The sequence below is a fragment of the Cyphomyrmex costatus genome, unplaced genomic scaffold (genome assembly GCF_001594065.2).
Source record: "Cyphomyrmex costatus isolate MS0001 unplaced genomic scaffold, Ccosl1.0 scaffold441, whole genome shotgun sequence".
In the NCBI taxonomy this organism is placed as follows: Eukaryota; Metazoa; Arthropoda; class Insecta; order Hymenoptera; family Formicidae; genus Cyphomyrmex; species Cyphomyrmex costatus.
Window position 1 is genome coordinate 995420 of NW_017278652.1, and position 23091 is coordinate 1018510.

The 23091-nt window shown below is 33.0% G+C and overlaps 1 protein-coding gene across 1 annotated transcript in view; it reads left to right on the forward strand.

Annotated features, from left to right (window-relative positions):
* The first annotated feature begins 6889 nt into the window (after positions 1-6889).
* LOC108777531 (transcription factor Sox-19b) overlaps positions 6890-23091 on the forward strand; it is a 38352-nt gene continuing 22150 nt past the window's right edge. The window contains exons 1-2 of the mRNA XM_018544447.1: positions 6890-6953; positions 15533-15807. Coding sequence (XP_018399949.1) covers positions 6949-6953; positions 15533-15807 — 280 coding nt within the window. The 5' untranslated portion in view covers positions 6890-6948. The remainder of the gene's footprint in view (positions 6954-15532; positions 15808-23091) is intronic.

The following is a 23091-nucleotide window of genomic DNA, read 5'->3' on the forward strand; positions in this document are numbered from 1 at the left end:
ATATTATATATAGATACACAAAAATTTTATTTCTTAAATAAAGGAAATTGGATTAACTTTTATCTATGTTCAGCTTCAAACCTGACACAACCCACATTTTATATCATTCCTACAATGAGAAAAAAAAATAGTTGACTCAACTAAATGCGGCGGTCACGGGCTGTGACAAGCAAATTTGTTAATTCAAACATATGTCCTGTCGAAATAAATAAGTCATGTGTTCAATGTACTACTGCGTATTTGACTCAAATACATTAACATTTCGACTAAACAAAATATTTGCTTGACAGCCCGTGACCGCCAATTTAGTTGAGTTAACTATTTTTTTTCTCAGTGTAGTTCTTAGGATGTTGGAATGTTTTTCAAAGCGTCCCTTGGAGATTTATGCTAAATTAAATTGAATTAAAAAACAGGATTATATTTAGGCAAACTGAAAGCTAGTTTTACCAATAACTATACTTGTGCATTTACTATTTTCATGGATATTACAGTATGAGAAGATATACTAGCTAACAATGGGTGAGATGACAAACTTAATCCATTTGTTATTTCGTTGAAAAAAGCGGCGGCTTTTAAGAAAGAAAAATTGTACGTGTTTAAACGAATAGAACGTGATGAATAAAATTTTATTTAATGAGAGAGAGAGAGAGAGAGAGAGAGAGAGAGAAAGGACGGAAAGAAAGAGATTAGGAAAAGGGAAAAACGAGATGTTATGACAGTATGAAATTATTGTTTAATCGAAAATCTGCAGTTTCCATGCATCAAATACATTCGTATATATTTCGTATCGCTAAATTTACTAATGAAAAAGAGCAGAAAAATCAGAATCGGAAAACGCAAAAATGTATATTCTGTAAATACATATTGTCCGCAAATTTAACTTAAAATTGAAATAGAAATATAAGGCAGAGAAGCGAAAATTTAAAAGATACGAACAAACTGAGATAAATAAGTTATATTTTTAAAGAATATATAATACATTTCTATCATTTCTTTTTTCAATGATGCGACGACTCACTTGTTTGATAATCCAATCAGCTTCTTATATCCTTTCGGCAAATATTTCATTACTAGTTATCATCTTCATTCGAATAAAAAAAGATACCGACGAGGATTTGTTCTCGGGGAACCGCAAGCATTGCTCTAATCGAGAGAAATTATCGCCTGTCAAGGCGTATCCTTCTCGCGCAGCTGAGATTTACACTTGAAGCGTTATTCAGCGGAGGATTCGCCCCGAGTGTAAATCTCGGCTAGGGTGAAGAACCCTCTGCCCCCGTCGGAGACCCTTCAAGCGGCTTCGAGGGTGGTGTGCTTCGGCCCCTCCCGAAACAAAACATATTGTCCGAATTTAATTGTGGACGGGGTGCATTAGATATTCATACGCTGCGTGTTCGGCGACGCGTGCGACAATGTGCAGGGCCGGGGGTACGAGCACGCGCGTGTCTGGTCTCTCGCACCGAGGGAATAAATCTCCTACGGGATAAACAGCTCGCGCGCCCTTCATGTCCTTCTGGACTTCAAGCAACACTTCCGGTTAATTAGTTTAGAGGTGATGCTCAAGGCAAAGTGTCTCGGTATTAAAAAATAACAATTCCAGATTGAACAGATTTATGTTGAATAAGATAAAAGACATCTTTTAGATGTTTTATGTATAAAAATTACCTAAAGAATGACTTTTAGATATCTTATGCAATATGCACGTTACCTCGAATATAATCTTACGCATAATAATTAACTTATTATAAAGGTCGATCACCAAAATTAATAATAAAAAGTAATAAATAAAAATAGGACCATAGAATGAAATATCAAATAACACATTATACATACAAATATACGTTTTACTTTTACTACTTTTCTATGGAATCAATTGGCTAAACAGTTTTTGATAAAATATTTAATAATTTCCATATAACAACTAATTAATTTGTAATTGCTTCTTATCTCAGAAATTCAGAAATATTTTTTGCTCGGTTCCAATTGTTTTTTTTATTATTTTAATTATGCGTGTTAATGAGCAAAGTTAATAAAAAATTAAAATTGTATTATATGTAATTAAAACAATTGTAATATACTTCAATTGTAAATGTTCTACAAAGAAATTAGCATATAAATTTACATATAAAAAATATAAATAAATAGAAATCACGCATTTATATATTATATTTAATTAATAAACGTCAATTCAATTTTTTGATAGTATCTATACATATATCGTAAAAATCATTAGTGTTATTAATTAGATTCGTGTACTCTATATAGAAAAAAAAACGGATAGAAAACATGGGGCTGGGTAAATCGACCACATTAATGATGAAGCGATATCCAAACTCGATCATCCCCTTCGACGAAGTACCCTTATTGGCACTTGGGAATAAACAAGAGACAATCAATAGGCTATAAAGGATGGAATCAAGTGTCCACATGAAAAATATTGCTCCATAAATATGCTCGCAATCAACGCCACTTCGCATAACGTCGTTATTATACTTTTGCCATTTCGCAGGACAACTAATTCGGAATTGTATTTTTTTTTTTTATACTTTAAGATATTTTTAATACATCACAAATATGAGACATAATTATAACGTAAATAGCAGATCCTTTGGCACATGTTAATATAATATTTAAAATTTAATAACTTTTAAATGACTAAAATTTGTCGACCATATACTTCTTGTTAGGAATATTCAACAAATCGCATCTTTGGGTCTTTAAGAAGACAAATGTTTTTTCTCATAAGGCATTGTAACATTTACTTTTGTAATTCTAAAATGATTGAAACCACTCATTCTCGGTATTTAACTAATATTAATCTTTGAAGCTTAAATAAGAATTAAATTAAAAATTCTTGTCCTCTTTTTTTTTTAAATTAAATAATTTTATATTACATAAAAAAAGAAGAAATTAATTTTATTTTCGATCGAAGCGTCTTCATGTTCAATAATATTATTCATATGCAAATTTGCAAATACATTTTTCAGTTCTGTAAACTGTGCACTGATTAAGATCATCGGAATTGAAAATTGAAGGTGATATTAGTTATTACGATAGGGACCAGCTGTCATAACGCATCGAAAAGGAAAACGAACCTCAACCAGGATCCTCCAACATTCATAATGTAAGACAATCGATTCTTATTAGCGTTGAAGATCCTATTACTAACCTTTCCAAGAATGAAACAGCACCAGCAACATTTTCACCTGAAGTAGTACGACCTCTACCGAAAGCGGCACTGAGACAGAATCTATGTATCGTCGTATTAGAAAATCAGCTGTCTTGACTGATACTCCAGAAAAGGAAGCTTTAGCAGAAGAGCAATCAAATAATAAAAAAAGGAAGAAAGATGAAATTAATTAAAAAATTAAAAACAAAGGATAAGAAAAAGGGAAAAGAAAAGCTAAAGATAAATATTAATAGAAAAGGCAACGAGCCAAGGTAAAATACAAGTACAAAAATCTGTTACAAAATACAAAAATCTATTATGAAAAATCTATTACAATAGTCAGATATAAGCTTAGAATCCTAAGATATAGTAAATTTAACAAATTAGTCAATATAATGAAGATAATAACTTCATTATTTTCTAGTCTTTTGTTATGTTTTTTCAAAATTGAAACTTTTAGCCTCGATCTCCTCTACAGTTGAATCGATTTTTAAAACTTCGAGGTTTGTATACGCTGAACATTGATCACGTTCAGTAGACTCAACTGTTGCGGAGCAGATCTGTGAGCGCTAGCTGCTATTGGTTGATCTAAAAGAATATACCAATAACAGTGAGCGCTCACGGATCCGCTCCACTAGAGATTCTATAATAAGAGTTAGGCCAAAGCGGACACAATTTCTGATTGGTTCTCTACCTTGGTCCATTCGGTATTCTTCCGATAGCTTTGTACATTGTCGGAAACGAGTTCGATGAATAGAAAGATATAGATAGCGTAATACGAGAAAGAAAGCAATATCTGTTATTTCCTTCTTAGTGGCTCGCTAACGCTACTAGACAAAATGTGACGTTGTTGGCGAGGTACTTGCAAGTTTGCCATGCTAATTCCTGATATGGCAGCATGGCAAGGGCCTTATTAGCTCCTTACCGAAATTTCTACCAGGGTATATTCTTGACGGTATTTGAATTCAAGTCTGATATTGGTGATCATCTTTTATCAGAATCCTATTTGGGTAATTATATCATCCCCTTGTTGTTTACCAAACGTTAAACAAGGATGATATGATATCCAAGAAGCACCCAGGTGAGAACTTTAAAAAGGATCCTATATACTTATAAATCAGTTGCCTACATGCACCTTTACGAATAAATAAAAATTTAAAAAATATGACCTTCCCTATTTTCCATTTTTGAGGGCTTCTGTGATAAAAGTCAGGTATGTGATTTTACAGTTTTTGTATTCGTCAGTTTTTTTCCTCATCACCTTTGCGTTTTGAAATTACGGAAATACGATTCACAAAAATACGTAGTCGTTTTTAGAAATTTTACATAAATTAGTATGATGGGAATCGATTGTCTTAGAAATCGAAGTATCGTATAATAATAACACTATTATAAATCGGTAGTTATATGTATATATATTGTAGGTAAACCATAATTCCTGAGGTCGATTCTGTCGTATAATTAAAAAGGAAAAAAAAAAAGAAATTCTATGAGCATAAATATATACAAGAAAGAAAAACCTAAGAATATAATAAGTTTAAAAATATATGAAAAGCAGACTTCCAAAATGTATTTTATTCGAAATTTCATTTTTTGAGTTAAAAATGGCATACTGTTCAGTGTTGAAAGTATTTCTACACCATCAATTTATATGCTGGAAAAACTCTTAACATTTGAAGTGCATTATGTCCCTTAATTAGAGACAAACAAAATGTATTTATTAGTGTACAAATTAATTCTCGGCCTCTACCTTTCAGCCACCTCAGAATCCATTTAAGTTGAACTCCCCCCCCCTCTACCCTCTGTAGTCATTTTGAAGCGCCATCTTTTAGCTTTAAAATAAAGTACAATACTTGATCCTCCTGTCCAACTGGTTGCCGAACTATAGAGCCGTCAATTTTTGGGCTTTCTCGTCGCAGCGCTCTTTTCGCTTGTCATTAGTGGGCATGAGAGGCAAGTTTGAAAATGAAATGTAGAAGTTACCTTATAGAAAATTGAACGCTCTTTCACGTAAGAATACTTTTTTTTCGATCAGACCGATTTACGACGATATTTGTCAGTTTAGAAGTTTTCAAAATGGCGGCGCGCCTAAAAGGCCAGTCTCAATTTTCTTTTAATATAGCTCAAAATGTAGCTCCAGGTCTCTACTTTGTTACTCTAAAAGGACTTAATGGGACACGCATTCGTTTGGGAGTAAGAGCTAGGAAAGTGAGGAAAATTCGTGGTGCGGCAGGGGGACGGAGCGACATTGCCTCACTTTCCTAGCTCTTACTACTAAACGAATGCGTGTCCCATTAAGTCCTTTTAGAGTAACAAAGTAGAGATCTGGAGCTACATTTTGAGCTATATTAAAAGAAAATTGAGACTGACCTTTTAGGCGCGCCACCATTTTGAAAACTTTAAAACTGACAAACATCGTCTTAAACCGGTCTGATCGAAAAAAAAGTATTCTTACGTGAAAGAGCGTTCAATTTTCTATAAGGTAACTTCTACATTTCATTTTCAAACTTGCCTCTCATGCCCACTAATGACAAGCGAAAAGAGCGCTGCGACGAGAAAGCCCAAAAATTGGGTGGCCCACTTGGCATGGAATGCCCCATATGTACTTTAATTTAATTTATTATTAAGGAACAACAAGATGTTTCATAATAGATTGTAATGAATTTTTACATAGGTATCATGAGAAACACATGTAAATCTGTATACATTTACTGCAAAGAACTATTAGTAAAAGTCGAAAGGTTTGAAATTCGTTTAATTATTGTTAGATAAAGATTATAATATTACTGCACGTCATCTTGTTAAGCTTAAACAGTCTCTGCTCATTGCATATTTATAAAGAAATCTTTAGAAAACAAATCAAAAAAGGCAGGGAAAAGTCTCTAACTAAATGTTTACACTTACAATGTTAGTATCAAATTGTATAAAATCAACTTTTTGTGAACATTATTATAATATTAGAATTAGTAGCATAAATATTAACAATTAATAATTTTTTATTTCTGTAGAAGTTAATTATTGTGAAAGAAACAATATGAAACGCTAAAACGATTGTCGCTAAGGAATTGTTTTCACATATCGAAAGAAAATATCTCCTTAGTCGCGAGAGCCAAAAGGTTGGAAAGAAACGAAGATGAAACGAGAAAGAGTATACTACTGACCTTTACTACCTAATATGTATTGAATTGTGCTACTAAAGCCAATCAAAAGAGAGAACGTGCAATGAACCGCCCTCGATAAAACGATTGGTTGAGTTAAGCTTGACTCCGCCTTCATTCAAGGAGCGGGGAATGCGCGGTTGTAGATACGGCTTTGCGAAGCTGCAAGGCTCTCCGACACCGCTCGCGAACGGCATTCCGACGCCATCCATCGTCACGGCAAGCAGTGGTGAGGCCGCAGAGGCCTAACGTGTGTAAATTCTCTGCCACGTTCTTCTCACTTAAGCACAACTTCGCTCAAAAATTGAATTTGGTTTAGATATTAAAAAGCGTCTTGTGATTTTTGAAGTGCCATAGAGATAAACCTCATACGTTGTAGTGCTGGCACAACGGTACACTACAACGTATGAGGGGACTGCTAGGAGAACTCGGACCCGGTGTGACGTGACAGTGAGAACTCTGGTCTCACATTATGTGCTTAATAGATTGAGCAGTGCAGTGACCGATCTTTCAATTGTTTCCTAAGTGATTATTACCGAGCACGCTTTGTGAGACGAGAGTCTCAATCACGGCAGCAAAATTGATCTGGAGTTGCATCAACGAGCCGCCGCCGCCGGCCACTTTATGAGGTGAGTGTTCCTGAAAGTGAACCATGAAAAAGTGGGATTACTTGAACGTATTCAAGGAGTATAAAAAGTATCTACACTACACGCACAAGTCTCTCGTCAGCTGACTGAAAAGCTTACCTACCACATTAAAATTTTGTTCAACGAGTCAAAGATTTCACACAGGAATAAATGCCATGACAATCATTAATATGCAAAAGAATTAAAAAGAGCATATACCACGACGCTGGATAGATTTGGCGAAAATATAATGATAATTAATACGTTAAACAGAGCTACGAGCCAATAAATTCGTTAAAATCTTTAATATTCTAATATATTGCGAAGAATATCACGTAATTTTTGGCGTTTCGTCCCGACTTCCACTACTGGATTCATCAGTAAGGCATTGTAATGGAAGCCTACCTTATACGAAAATATAATGTATTTCATAGAATATTAAAACGAAATTTTATTATTAGTAAACGTTTCGGCCTTTAATCTGGCCATCATCAGTGAACAAAGGAATTAATTTAATATATGGCGAAGAATATTACGTAATTATGGAGTTTCGTCCCAGCTTCCACTACTGGACTCATCAGTAAGTCATTTATAGTGGAAACCTACCTTATACGCCTGAGATAATTGTTAAGTTGAGATTCTATATAAAGAGATATACGCGTATCAAAGCACTTGCAAGAATTAAATCACTAAATTATCTTTTAATAGAAACTACATTTGTTCAATAGAATAAACACACATAAATAAATAATATAAAAATACTCTCTCAAATATGTGTGTGTGAAGAAAAAGATTAAAAAAAACCTAAATTCAAATTATACTTATAATGAAATAACATATGCTACAAACTCCGAGTTAGTTAAATTTTCGTTTACGAATTAATATTGCTTTTAAATACAATGTATTACATACTGCAAATTCTTATAGTTACATTGAATTTTAGAGTTTAATAAATACATCGCAGTCACATTAGACACAGTCAATACGTCTATTCGATCGGTTATTACTGATCATAGATTACAAAATGACCATGGTTTTCAATGGGACAATGTAAAAATCTTACAAGGGAACGGTCGGAACTGCCCCTCACCGATTTTGATGCGCTTTGGATATATTGTAGAGCATCAAAAAATATTCGACCCATATTTTTTTATAGCGGCGTATCTCGAGGTTAGGGGGTAAAACACCCTCTTGAAAAAAATAGACTTTTTCGTTTTTAGCGAATATCTTCGAAACTATGCCGCGTATGAAAAAATGGTTTATACACACGTTTTACAGTATTTTATGCTCTATATAATAGTGTATTCATTTTTTTAAAAAATCAAATTTTTTAATTAACCCCCACCCCCACTTATCAGGGTTGCAAAATTAAAAAAATTTTTAGAACAAAAATTAAAGAGCATCGGATGCCGAATTCATTCATGTATAATAATGTTATCGTTTCACGATTCAGTTTTTCAAAAATCAAGATGATAGTCGTGTTACAGACGCCACGCGTTCATCTCGCACGTTATCATCTCATTTTCTGAAATATTGATATCGTGGAACCATAACATTATTATATTGTACATGAATGGATTCGGCTAAAAAGCTCCCGTCTCTTGCTAAAAAGCTCCCATTAATGAAATATCAAAAATCAAAACATTTACGTTATTTTTAAATCATCAAAATCCAGTTTTAAGGCTTAATATATTATCTTCTTCAAAATGATATTGTTTGATAATAATAAAATAAAATTCTATTAGACTTCATTATCTGCAGCATATATTGTTACGTCCGCGCCGTGTCGACATCCGTAACATCTAGGAGCCACTGAAAAAAGTGATTTTGCAATTGTAGGAAAAATTTTCTAGCTACGAAAAGTTAGCTGAAATAGGTAAATGGCTAGCGAGCACTACGATATCGTATGTCTCATATCTAATCGATATTGATGACAGAGATAGAATTTATATCTATATATAAATCATTTGTTAAGTTCAGCAAAAAAGTCTTTCTGTGTCTAGTCAAATATAAGCCTGTCAGATCTCTTATAAAAATAACTGTGGTAGACAGAAAAGTTTAGCGACGGCAGTCAAATAAATATATACCTCTTGCACCTAGCTATTTTTTCTTGCAAGTACTATATTGTTAGAATATTGCTGCTTTAAAAGTTAGGTATGATAGACAATTTTCTAGCAGATACAAAAATCAGCGATACATTTTAGGAATAATACTTAGAATTCTAGCTGAAATAGCGAAACACTTCCTTGAGTGGCGCATTGCCAGAATGATATGCAATTCGTTTGTTTAATAAAATCATCAGATTTGAGATTGAGCCGTCGCGGTCGCGTCGCCGCGTTCGGACGTACTCTGACCATGTGCACTTCTGTTTTTCGTTCGCTGTGTTGTATTCTTTAATAAGGTCTTGTTCTTTCATAACGAATGTATACTTTATTTCTACGGCCCAGAAGTGCACGTTTGCGTCCACGACTTGCGCGACTTCTCGAATCGGTCACGCGAGTGTAACGATATTTTGTTGCTGTAAACTTTTATCTATAAACAAAAGCAAACGTCAAAGAATAAAATAGTACAGAAACTTTTAGAGAGCGAGCGTAGTAAAGTAGACAGCGCACTTTCGATATGCTAGATCTCGCGAGTTCGATTCCCGATGAAACTAAAATATTTTTTTAAATTTGTGTCCCTTCGGAAAGAAGCAGCAACCTACCGAGGGCTTTTACCAAGATCATTTTTCTAACCAAATTCCATCGTCCGTTAAACTGTAGTTCCCATATGATTGTGTACTTCTTATAATTCGGCAAGTGTAGCGCCGCCGCGCCGCACGCCGAACGCCATTCTTGCCGGTGCGTGTACAACCAGGCATATGTGTAGGCATCTGATAGAAATCACTACGCTTTTTGCGAATCTCGAAAAGGCCAAAGCAATAGGATTAAAAAAAAAAAAAAATATCAAAAAATATCTCGCTCGCATAGATTAAATAATTTATCAAACTTAGAAAAACATATATATACGTATTCACTTGATTACAACTTAATTAACGACTTAATTAAAAGTTATCCCGTGAAAAATAGAAGAAAGATTTCGGCAAATGACAGATATCTCTCATAAACTTGCTTTTAAATTTATAACGAATCAAAATGATTCGTAACATTTCTATAAGAAGCAATTTGTGCTTTTCAATTGCAAAACCGAGTTGAACTTCGCAATCACATCGAATTTAATATTATTCATAACATCATCAGTTGTATTGCAATTTTTAATTGTTTGCAAATGAAATGCAAAAATTTGATAAATAAAAAATATTGATCAAAATAAGCAGTGATTTGCTATACGTCCCCAATGCGTTTTTCGGTGAACCATATACCTAAACATTCAATTAGCACTTCCTAATTCCTCTCCCGCGTCGTTCGTTGTCAACAGCCATTACTTCCAGCATCTTTTCGATCTCAGTGAGTTACTCTCTTGCTCTTTATTTCTCTCTCTTTCTCTTAGAGAGAAGGGGGAGTATTCTCAAAGAGCACCCCAAACACCACGGAACGATGATGACGGAGTGGTTGTTCCACCCCTTGTGCAACTTCAACTAACCGACGTATCTATTAATCCGCCCTGAATGACACTCGAGGGTGGCACTCGCTCTCTCGTTGTCCCCTCCCCTACAGGGGGTGATCCTGACCCTACAAAATCGTAACTAATGCTCTCTCTCTCTCTCTCTCTCTCTCTTCCCCAGTCACTCTTTTCCTCCCCCAACCAATGCAGGTTTTTTTAATGTACACTCAAGGAAATTCCGTGCGATTATTGTGTTAGTTCGAGAAGTTAAGATTTGGAAATAAAAGGAAAAGAAGAAATGCAAGTGAGTCGCGAACAACTCCACGTATCACGATGCCACCAGATACACGCCAGCATATTTAAATTTTGGTCGAGAGCTACTATCACCTACGAACACAAAAGATGCACGTAAAAGCCCCGTCGGACATCACCTGTCGTCACCTCGAGGAGGCATATGAAGTGTGCGAATTAATTTAGCGCAAACATTCCGAAGATAACAACGCTATTATGACTTGAGGCACAAACGTGGAAATCACAAATCGGAGACCGCGTTTATAAAAGAGAGCATCCGCTATCCAACAAGTCCGCGGCATTTAACGCAAAATTAGCGCCAAAGTTTAAAGGACCACTCAAGATATGACGCGTGGTGTCCCCCGTTATTTACGATTTACGCGAACAAAATAGCTGTTGATACCGACATGTACATATATAAGATCTTAAACTTGCCCCGTCCCTCTTCGCCGACATCGTTGATGACGACCCAAACTACGTGGTAAAACAAACATACCTTATTTCGTTATACACACCGTCTTGATTCATTGCATCTCATTTTCCCAAACAAACCTCTTTTGCGAACCGTATACTTCTGACGAGTTTATCCGCGTAAAAGTAAGGTAGTTATTTACATGGCCCTTTGCCGCAGAGGTAGTAACGTTTAGGGTGGAAAATGAAGAAGTGGAAAGCGCACAGAACGTGCCGAGATTGGTTAATGATTTTGATACAAAGGAAAGAATAAAACTAATTTGCTTATGAATCGGAAAGTAAACGAATAAGCAATTATATGCTACGAGAAAAATCCACTTTCATCTAATTTGAGCTTCCACGAACATTTTACGATGATGATACAGTTGAGATCCACCGATTAATTGACATAATAGTGTTGCGAAAAAAGAAAGCAATGCTTGTTGATATACACTCAGTTACAAAAAAAGCGGTACACTATAAATTTGGGAAAAATTTACTAAATTTATAGTGTACCACTTTTTTGAAACTGAATGTAGTAATCAAGGTGTAAATTAACAAAATATAATAGCTAGTATACTTATCAAACGAATTCATTGTAAAAATTGTTAGCTACTGTCACAGCAACTAATTATTTAGTTTAGCATATTTTATGTTTGCTAGTGAATTGATGCATCTTAGAATATGTTTATTCATTTTTAATTCTACATCGTAATATAAAAATTTCGATCATAATCTACAACTTGGAACAGTAAGATTCACAACAAATTTTTTTTTATTGTTTCAGACTATATAAAAATCTGTAAAAACTTGAACGCATAGCATTTATTTATTTTTTAATTTTATTTAAATGTAAGAATGAGCGCGAAAACATAGCATGATAGACAGCTCACTGGTCTATGGGTGTGATCCACTTAACGCTGCAAATGCTTCGTTGACCAATCAGAAGAAAGAATTTGACAAATTGACCAATCAAAGAATGCTTCAAAGCATTTGCAGCGTGAAGTGGATCACATCATATGTCAGTGGTTCCGAGTTCGATTCCAGAAACCAAAGTATATGTATGCGTTTCTTCTTGGAAAAAGCAGGTAACCGAATATTTTTGCACTTCCTAATGATAAAAAAAACCACAACTCGAAACATTAAAAATGGTTTCGTATGCTTGTGACAACTGACAATCAACGCATTAGAAAGATAAAGAGGTACAAAAGGTATAGATACCTAACAAAAAGCAGAAGAGAATGTAAGAAAAAACGCATCGGTTAAAAACTCATAACTTTTATATATGAATGACAATAAAAATAATTCCTTTTAAGCTACAATACTTAAAAGTATACTTTAGAAAAAAAATAATACAATGATGTATTGGCTTCAAAAAGTTGAATTATTTGAGAGTATCCAAAAATAAAGATTTTTGGAAGTAAAAAATTAGGTCTTCACTGAACGAGATGTTTATCGTTCGAGTTGTGGTTTAAGATACATTAGTTATCGCCGTGTTTTTATTCTTTGCCAACATTTCGTGAATGCCATTCATTTCATCAGGGCAAAGTTTACGCGCGAAACATTGATATTAACGTTTAGAGCGCGTATAGAGACGTTTTCATCCATTTTTGAAAAATGATTTTACGGAAAGTAATTTAAATACACACCGTTGTTTTCAGTAAATTATGCTCTTTAATTTTCGTCATATAAAGATATAAAAATTTTTGAAAATAGGGGTGGAGGGTGAAAGTATACAATAAATAAATAACTAAAAAAATTTATTCCATTATACTTTTAAAGTACTCTTGCAACCATTAAATTTTTATTGTAGAAATTTTTTTCTATCTCTTATATTTTCGACGATATTCGCTTCGAAAAAGAAAAACCGATTTTTTTCAAAGAGGCATTTCACCCTTTAAAAGTGCGTATGGGTACGTATAAAAAAATACGTGTCGCTTATTTTTGTCTGGAGAACAACATACTAAAAGCTCATAAAAATCGGAGAATTACACTTGGATAGGTTTACTTGTAAGTGTAGGGATTAATTGTATCAAAGAATTATTGATCAGTTTTCTCTGCTTAACGCAGCAAATGCTTTTTGGGATAAAAAATAGTTTTGTGATGAACGATTATAATCACCGTAGCGAAGGAATTAATTTCAAATATTTTATGAATTATATATTATACATATGATATATCTCTGTAAATGTCGATTTTGCAATAATCGTGAAAAAAATTTTGTAAAACTGAAACACACAACACACTGAAAAATCTATTTTAAAAATAAAATTTTTATATTATTAAGCTTAGCATCAATAATAAGAACAAATCCAATTATTTTATTTGCATAAAATATTCTGAACAACACATGTTGATTATTTAAAAGTTGTACTTGTGCTTTCGAGAAGTAATCATAATGTATAATGTAATTATAAGCTCGTCATTGCAAAGAAATATTGTTTACTATTTTTATATCACTTTAAAGTTAAAACTAACACTAATAGCTCCACCTTACCCTACGCGATCTAGATTATGAGTCACTGAAGACGTAGATGCTACTGTTCATCCTTATAATAAATAAATAGCTATGAACACTGCGTGCGTAAAGAACCAAAAAGTAATGATAAAATATTTGATCTTTAAGTTTTATTATAAAATCTTAATCGTTATAATCAAATAAATAAATAATACATAAACATTTCTTATTGCACAACAAAAAAAATCAAGGAACTTATTGGATTACCCGAAATTGGGGGTGATCCAAATCACCATTTATTAGATTAATTTAAAAAACTATAAATAGCCTATAAAAATCATTATAATTTGTATAAATTTTAACATCTTTTCATTATAAAATCATTATAAAATGAAATTGTGGATTTATATTAGTCGTAAATTTTTTTTCATAAATTCACGATCTCAGCGTTTGTATCATTGATACTGAATCTGTACACACGATATACAGATTTATTACTATCTATCATTTCCGACGCAAGAGAAACATACGGAAGTAACTATAGCATGATAAAATAATTTATTTGAAATAAAAAACTAATGACTGTCTCAAAACAATAAGTAAAATAATGGATCCTCATAATAAATAATTCAATAAAAAGGAAAATTTACATTGATTAATATGGAGTTGGCGCGGTAATAAGAGCTCATATTTATAAATATATAATATACAGTTTACTATGACATAATATATAATTACATAGGAGTTTGTACGTTTCGGCTATTGTTTTTAGTCATTTTCAGCACATATTCAATCGGATTGAATCCACGTATCCGCCAGGAAGCATAATTATCGGCCAATGAAGTTTTTTTGCTTCTTGCTAACGATACTATGTTGTCAACAGACTTACGTTTGTGTTTCACGAACGTAAAAAATACCTAATCAAATAAATAAAAAATAACCAATAATAAAATCAACAATGTAATAACCTCGTCATATCTTACGAAAAAAAGGCGTCTAGTTTCTACCATGTTCAAATTGATTCATGACTGTCTTAAAACTTATATTGATTTAATTCACTTTGATCTCTAATCTATCAGAAAGACTATTTTCAGACATATTAAAAAGAAATAGGAAAAATAATGATACAGAAGAAGGGTTGCGAACCTAATAAAACATATTATTTAACAAAACATAAAACATTTCAACTCCGATCGGGTCATTTTTAACGTTTAAATTATAACAGTCGTAAGATACATATTAGTGTGTTCGATTCTTTGTGTTTTTGTGTCCTTGACTGACTACTTGTAACATAGATTTCTTTGTCTTATGATGATAAATGTAAAATTCTTATTTGGAAAATTATAATTTAATATAATATTTTGTTTGTTAGTTATCGCAGCAATATTTCATACTCTTAATAAACATTTAAAGTAAAAATATGAATTCTTAGTAATCTTTAATTAAGTCCAGTTTGATATAGATAATTGTTGTCAAATATGTGTGCGATGGAGAGAATTCAGTGTGCGTTCTGTATCAAGAGATTTTTGAAAATCCATAAAAGAAAAAACTGAGAAGTAGCAAAAGATAGAAAAAAGAAAAGTTAATGATAATTTCGATCATTTTTACCTTCCGTCCCATTATTTTCATCTCCCCAAAAATCCTATATATCAGGGGCTGCGTTCGAAGAAAAGTATCTGCGAATACCGAAGTACCTCCAAGTATCATTTTATCCTTGTTTAACCGTCAGCGAACAAGGATAAAATGATACTTGGAGGCACTCGGGTAGTGTTTTCGAACGCAGCCCCAAAGTTGATCGAACTAATAGAGGTCCCTAATCGATGGATGTCTTTAATTACAGAGCCGGCGGCAACATGTGCGACGGCTCTTTCACAGAAACCCTGCGTAGTATGCAAGGGATGACGGGAACGTCACCACCGGGTAGTGCCGGTGTCAGTCACATGGGGGTCGGCCTCATGGGGGGGAGCAGTCCGCTCGGCTCAGCAGGCAAGAAGGTGCCAGTGGAACACATCAAACGGCCAATGAACGCTTTCATGGTTTGGTCGCGGCTACAGCGGCGGAAGATTGCACAAGAGAATCCGAAAATGCACAATAGCGAAATCTCCAAGCGACTAGGTATGAACAATTAATTTCTTAGTGTGATTATGTCTCTATGAGTGTTTTGAAAAATAATTTTACTGATGATGGTCAAAACTTGACCGAAATATTTATCTTTCTTTCTTAAATAGGTATATGACTTCGCAAATGACATCTTGCTGTATGCTCATTTCTATTTATGTTTATTTATCATTGAGCGAGCAAGTCTTAGCTCTTCTTATAAAATCGTTCTTTATAATAATATATTTTGTGCATCTAGGCATTTGCTCGTTCATTTATACTAATATAAAAACGGAAATCTGCTGTACAGATAAAGTCTGCGACCTTAAATTTAGAAATGCAATTTATTTTATATATGGCTAGGATGATCACTTTGTGCATGAATGTTTGTTTGTGTTATGTACGATTTTTAAGTTTTACATTCTTCGTATGTTTCTATTATAGATAGAGTAAAAAGTAGACAAGTGAATGACCACTTAAGAGCTGAAATTTAATATAATCGCTGTAATCACTATTGAAATTATTTGAAATTTGAATTTGATATAAAGCGAATGTTAAGTAAAGTTTAAAGAATATGTTCAAATACAAAAAAACTTTGAATTGGATTAATATCATACATATCCCCTGAGTTTAAATAAAAGTTTTAAAAGGTTAGATACTATATTTAATATAAAATATATGAGATGTAAATATATTTTGAATTATCAAAATTTTAGAAATAAAAGGATTAATGTTTTTGCAAAGTAAACATAGTTTTTTTAGAATACATTATATCATTCTGCAAAAAATGAATTCCGACCAAATATTATAGCCACAAACTATAAGATATATTTTATTCCCGACTTTTTAGTAAAAGAATCTTCGACGCAATGAGAATAATTCATTGCACAATCAAGACTATCATTTTGTCACGACATATTATTTCTCATCGCTTCCTTTATGAACGACTTTGTACACGGCACATATCCGCGTGATTTAGCGTCAACGGAGATATTCCGTCTAGTATTTCCGTTAAATACCCCAGTCGACAAAGAACCTTCCGCAACTCCCTCGAACTCCTTTATCTGTCATTTTCTTCCTCACCTCGCACCGTCTATCCCCCATTTTTCGTTTCCCCGGCGACGTCGAATAAGGGAAGCGTCTCCTCCTCCACCTACTTCTCCTCTTCCTCTTCCTCCTCTTCTTTCTCCTCCTTCTCGGTAAAAATGATGCGCACGCTCGAGCATCCGTTGTACCACCCCCTTTTCTATTTTCCATCCCTCTGCTTTCCCCCTTCTCAAGCCATCCTTATATTCTCCCATGCTTCTTCCTCCACATTTCCTTTTATGTGTCGACGCGACACTTTCCCGTCGCTCTTTTGCCGCCAAGCATATTTTTGGATGATACACATCCACTTCGTTGCAGCACTCACAGATTTTGTCCCTTTCCTCCTACTGTGCATTATTACGAAATTCCCACGCAAGGCGACAAAAAGCTCCATTCTCGATTCGATGATCGGAATTTTACGGGCGAGCACGTCACGTTTTACTTTTTTTTTTTCCGACACCGCAAAGGTATCCGAAAGAATATTACCTTATTTTTTAGCTAGTTGTGTGAATAATCTGACTAGCCACAAGAATTTTCAAAAAAACAGCAAAAAATACATTTCAATATAATAAGAATAATGTAAATAGATATTTGAAGATTTTTCAAAAATACTGAATATTGAATACGCGAAAGTAATAATTTTCAAAATGCTAAACTTTTTAAACTAATTTCTTGATTTATCGATTTTGCAGACTGCAAGTCTGTAAAGTTTTGAACTTTCGAACCCTAGAACTATTTTAAAAAATGTTGGATTTTTAAGTTAAAGTAGCATTTAAAATTAATATTTATATAATTGTTTTATTCTAAATGATTCCAAAATGAGTGGGACAGAAAGCCAATCAAATACTCTTTCAGCCGAAAAAAATGCGATAAAAACAACATCCTATTTTATTGCATCAATTAGTAAATGGCAATCCACATGTTATCTTCCAAGTCAGCAATTTACCACGTTTCACGACACCCAGAGGATATTTAGGGATGGATCCTAAAGAGAGTAGTCGTAGCGTAAGAGAGGAAGAGAGAGTGGTTCTTTAAAGTGAGTGCCCTGTCGGGAAACGCTTAGAGCTAATCTAGTTATTGGACCTCGCTGTAACGTTCCTGTTGTACAAGTTGCTCATCCGAACCTTATCCCCTTTCTCTTTCGTCTTCGAGACTTCTCTGGAGTGAATGGTTCAAGCATTTCGATAAGCAATTTTGTGTTTGATACACAAATCAAAATAAAAATATAGTAAACGATCAATCAGTGGCATTAAACAAAAAATTGATAAGAGCAAACAAATTCGTTAAAATAATTAATTTTATTCTAATATATTGCGAAGAATATCACGTAATTTTTGGCGTTTCGTCCCGGCCTTCTCTACTGGACTCATTAGTAAGGCATTATAGTGGAAGCCTACCTTATACACCTGAGAGAGTTATTAATCGAGATTCTATATAAAGAGATATATGCGTATCAAAGTACTTGCGAGAATTTACGAATATCGATAGACCTCTGATGGCGGGTCGACGTAGTAATATTCTTTTATTTTTATGTTATACTAACATTGTGTAAATTATAAATTTATTTTCTTTAGAGACAGCGAGAGAGCGAACGAGATATAGTGAGAGAGGGAGCGAGAGAACGAACGAGACAGCGAGAGAACGAGCGAAAGTTGAGTTATTGTGGTATGACAAATAGACTTGTGTGAGAGAGAGAGAGAGAGAGAGAGAGAGAGAGAGAGAGAGAGAGAGAGAGAGAGAGAAGAGAGAGAGAGAGAGAGAGAGAGAGAGAGAGAACGAACGAGATGTAGCGTGAGAACGAGCGAGAGAACAAGAGAATAAGAGAGGAAGGATATAGTTGTTTTGGAAATCAAGTTTATTATAAATTTATTTTCTTTTTTTTAGAATAAAAATTATATAATACATTGAATAATAATTATATCAATATGAAGAAAGAAGGAAATAGTGACCGAAGTATATAATAATTAGAAGTAGATGTTTTATGAAATATATAACGAGATATTAATTTTTAAAAATAGCCCCGCAAAAAAAAACTTAATATATTCTAAATAAAAGTCTTATAAGTTCTTTATAAGGATTTCATCAAAATTCATATAAAGAATTTATAAAGTCTTTTTATATAACCTTATAAATAAAAATGCGAACATATATATATTTTTAATACAGTTTATATTAATAACTTATTTAAGTTTAATAAGTCCTTATTAAATCTTATTAAAGTCCAATTTATATAATTTAATTAAATCTTAACAAGTTTTAAATAAGTTAAATTAATATGTTTTAATATGGTCTTAACAAGTTTAAATATAATCTCATATAACTTAATATGGATCATTATATGATTCAAATTAAATCTATATAAGGTTATAATAAAATCAAATTTATTAGAATCATTATTAAGATCTTATTTAGTATTATATTAAATTTTAATAAAATTTATATTTAATTATATTAAATCTATATGTATATTTTTGTGCGGGGCCGAATTTTTATTGATAGTATTTGAGAAAAAAATTACTGAACACCAATGTTCGGTTACCTTAAAAATTAATATCTTGTTAACTATTGCGAAATTTACAAAATGATAGAGAACTTTTCGACTCACAATCAGTTTATATTAGTCCGCTCTATCTACACAAAAGTGATTGGGAAAAACTCTCGGAACATCCTATATATATGTCTTTCGGTGATTTATAAAATAAATAATAAAAAGGCATGAAAAGAACACGAAAAAGGCGAAAAACACTGCTTATTATATATTATTGATCCTGATATTTTTATAACAGGATTTTAACACTTTTGTCACAATTTATCTCATTCCTCCCCTAAACTACCTCTGATATTGCGCTGTAAAAACGCATGCATGCAAATATCCTCGAGAGAGAAGTTTACAAAGAGGGCGGAACGAAAGAGAAGTAGAGAGTATAGTATATAAACACACGAGTGAAAACATGAAGTGAGAGGGGATGTGAAGAAGAAGAGACTCGGGAAAAGCTTTCATCGTAATGAAGTATTTGTACCGTTTGCCGAAGCCTTCAAGAGAAGCTTCTTTCGAGCGCGTTAAAGAAACGACTTGTCAGTTTTGCAATCCTCTTCGAAACATAGGAGATCCTGTCTGTTCTACTCTGCTTGAGATTAATCCGGTTTAACTGTTTCGCTAACATCATCTCTTAGATCCGTGATATTATCCATGATATCTTGAATAGTAATTACAATCCTCGCTCGAAAAAGCAAATCATGGCATTTCTTGAAATTAGTTCCGCGCTACATTAAAACTGAAAAGAATAACAGAAAGGCTCACTCTTCGTATACTAACGAAACCAAGTATTAAAGTTTAAATCTGACGATATTTAAAGTTTAGTTATATTTATCCTGTATGACGTATTTTAATCATATTTTCCATCATCCATATTACATAATCTCGCGATTTAATTTATAGCGATATCTATTATGATGCTCAAAGATGAATTGTCGACGATCTTGCTTTTCAAAGATGCAAGGATCAAAAGAATTAACAGTTATACGCTATCATAATCGATCATCTAAATTTTGTGACTAACGTAGTTTTTTCTTATAACTAACGCCTTATAAACTAACTTATAATATAAATGCATCATAATCCATCAAATTGGAATGTTACCGCATAATTTTCAGTGATAAAAACGGATCTGATCACATCTCAGTCAAGAAGTTTTATATTCCCAGAATTTGTGAAAAGAAAAATTGCGAAAAATCATTGCATTTCACGTATAGAATTGCGACATTGCGAGTATAATGACTTTCATTGCTACATATATATTATATGTATATGTATGTATATATATGTGTATATATAACGCAAAATACTTACAAGCATCAACGTTCCCCTTCACACGGTCGTGTGCGCGTGATTAAAAATGATCGTCCCTGAGCGAGCTTAAAGCTCCCACTCTCTTAAAAGCTTCCCGTCACTACTTTGAACCACCCACCAGCTCTTTCTGTCACAAAGGCGCAATTCTCCACTTCACTTCGAGACTTATATGTGAAATCCATTTCCTACGAGAATTCTGCGATAAACTTCACAAGAAAAAGGATGAAAAAGATTAAGGAGAAACAGAAGTGCAGTCGAAAACTCTAGAGTTTCATTTATATATTGTATATACACTTAATATTTCGAGACACCACTATAATTATGAGCGGTTAAAGGAGTTTTATAAATGTATTTCCCTGTTTATATTGTGTATTTTATTAATTGCATTTGGGTCCTTATTTTTTTTAATTCTCTGTGCTATCTGAGTTTATCTTAAATCAAATTACCTTAATAATCAAAGTACTACAAGTATTATTATTATTATTATTATTATTATTATTATTGTCTTGTGGATTCCGACTTCGTAAAGATGAACTCGAAAAAAAAAAGATATGATGCACTGAATGATAAATTATTTGGTTTCGATGGTAATTGAGAATAAAATCATGACTTGCTATAATAAAATTACGAAATCAAATCGACTTCATATTTATATATTATATTACTAGTTCCTTTATAATGTTATCTCGTTTGAAATTCTTTGTTATTTTTCTTAACTCTGTACCTATCCCTTGTTCAGCCTCTACTATTATTACTTAGTGTGCACCTGCTAATCTTTTCATTTATATATTGTCGAATAGCTTTTAGTCGTTTACATCTTCTTTATTCGCTTCGTAATTTTCTCATTACTTCTAGTATATATTCATATTTTCGTTTTTTCTCATGGCGTTTGCTAACACAGTTACATATCCTCAAAGATACCAGAAGGTTTGCAGGTTATTGTCGTGTTGTTCTCCATTGCTAAGGCCAACGTTTTATCAACTTTGCCATTCATTTTATCAGGGCGAGGAGCGTAATAATAACCCACAAACCTTTTGGTATGTTTGAAGATAATATCTGTGAAAGCCTTAAAAGCACAGTCACATATCTTGATAGTATATTCTGGATGGCTTAAAATTCATTAGCGCTTTCTGCTTCGTCTATGCTATTTATGTATTTTGTCTTCTCCGTTCTAATGTTCCTCTTTATCCGAGTGTACCTCGCACACTCTAACACCGAACATTTTCCCCCAACACCTGGAACACCTGTTACCATGTGACTATGTCGTATTCATATTCTTTCTCTACTTCTTTTATGCTGCCCTTTTCTACACAGCTGTCAAATATTTTAATATGCCACGTTCTCCTAATATCAAACTCTGATCCTCTCTATCTTCTTTTCACACTTTGCGTCTGCCCGTTTTATTGTCTCACCAAAAATTGTTCTGTTTCTCACAAGGGACATTACCCAATCGTTACACATATCGATTTTGACACACGTTTGCCGATAAAATCTTTGTAGAATTTACAATTATGTAATACTTGATGGTTTTATTTTATAGATTCAAAATTTTAATATAAACTTATATTTTGCTATATGTAAGTAATTGTTATACACAATGAAATTATGAAAAAGTAAATAAATTAAAATTATTATCACAAAAAGAAAATGACACTATCTCATAAAGTGCCTATTAGATCAGCTACATTGTTAGATAATACGTATGCTTTAGCCTTAGAGGCATCTTTTTAATTGGCACGAAACGACACCGGTAACAAGAATAACGGCGCCATTGTTTCGCAGCGTAAGAAAAGGCTATTAACGTGGCACGGGAAGAGGGCTTGAAATAAGATTTCCTTTGAATTGTGTCGCTTTAACAGCGTAATTATACCTCACGTCAGCAAATGAATGTATTTAATGAAATCTCACACCATTATCGAACATAATGCTTATCCAATGGATACATGCCGATGGATAATCAATATAGGTATGAACAAGAAGAGAGACAGGAGAAAGTATTTACCTCCCTCCTCCCCTCAAGTGTTAGGAGATACAATTATAAATTATGAAAATTTATTTTACGTATTATAAAATATTAAACGCTTATTTTATACCAATTTGTGGCTCACACGTAGAAAGATAAAAAAACAGGTTACTTAGGAGTAAAAAAAAAAAACAGTTAAAATCCAGTTTTTCTTTACCATGAAAAACTATTTTTCATCAAAATATTAAAAAAAAGATACAGAATTAAAGTATAAAGAAATTCGGTCTAAATCGAATAGTAATAAGACGTTTTTATAAAATAAATTTCAAGTTTACAATGTCAGTACAGCATATAAAAATAAAAATATATAAAGAATATAATATAAAAAAAAATTATAATGATA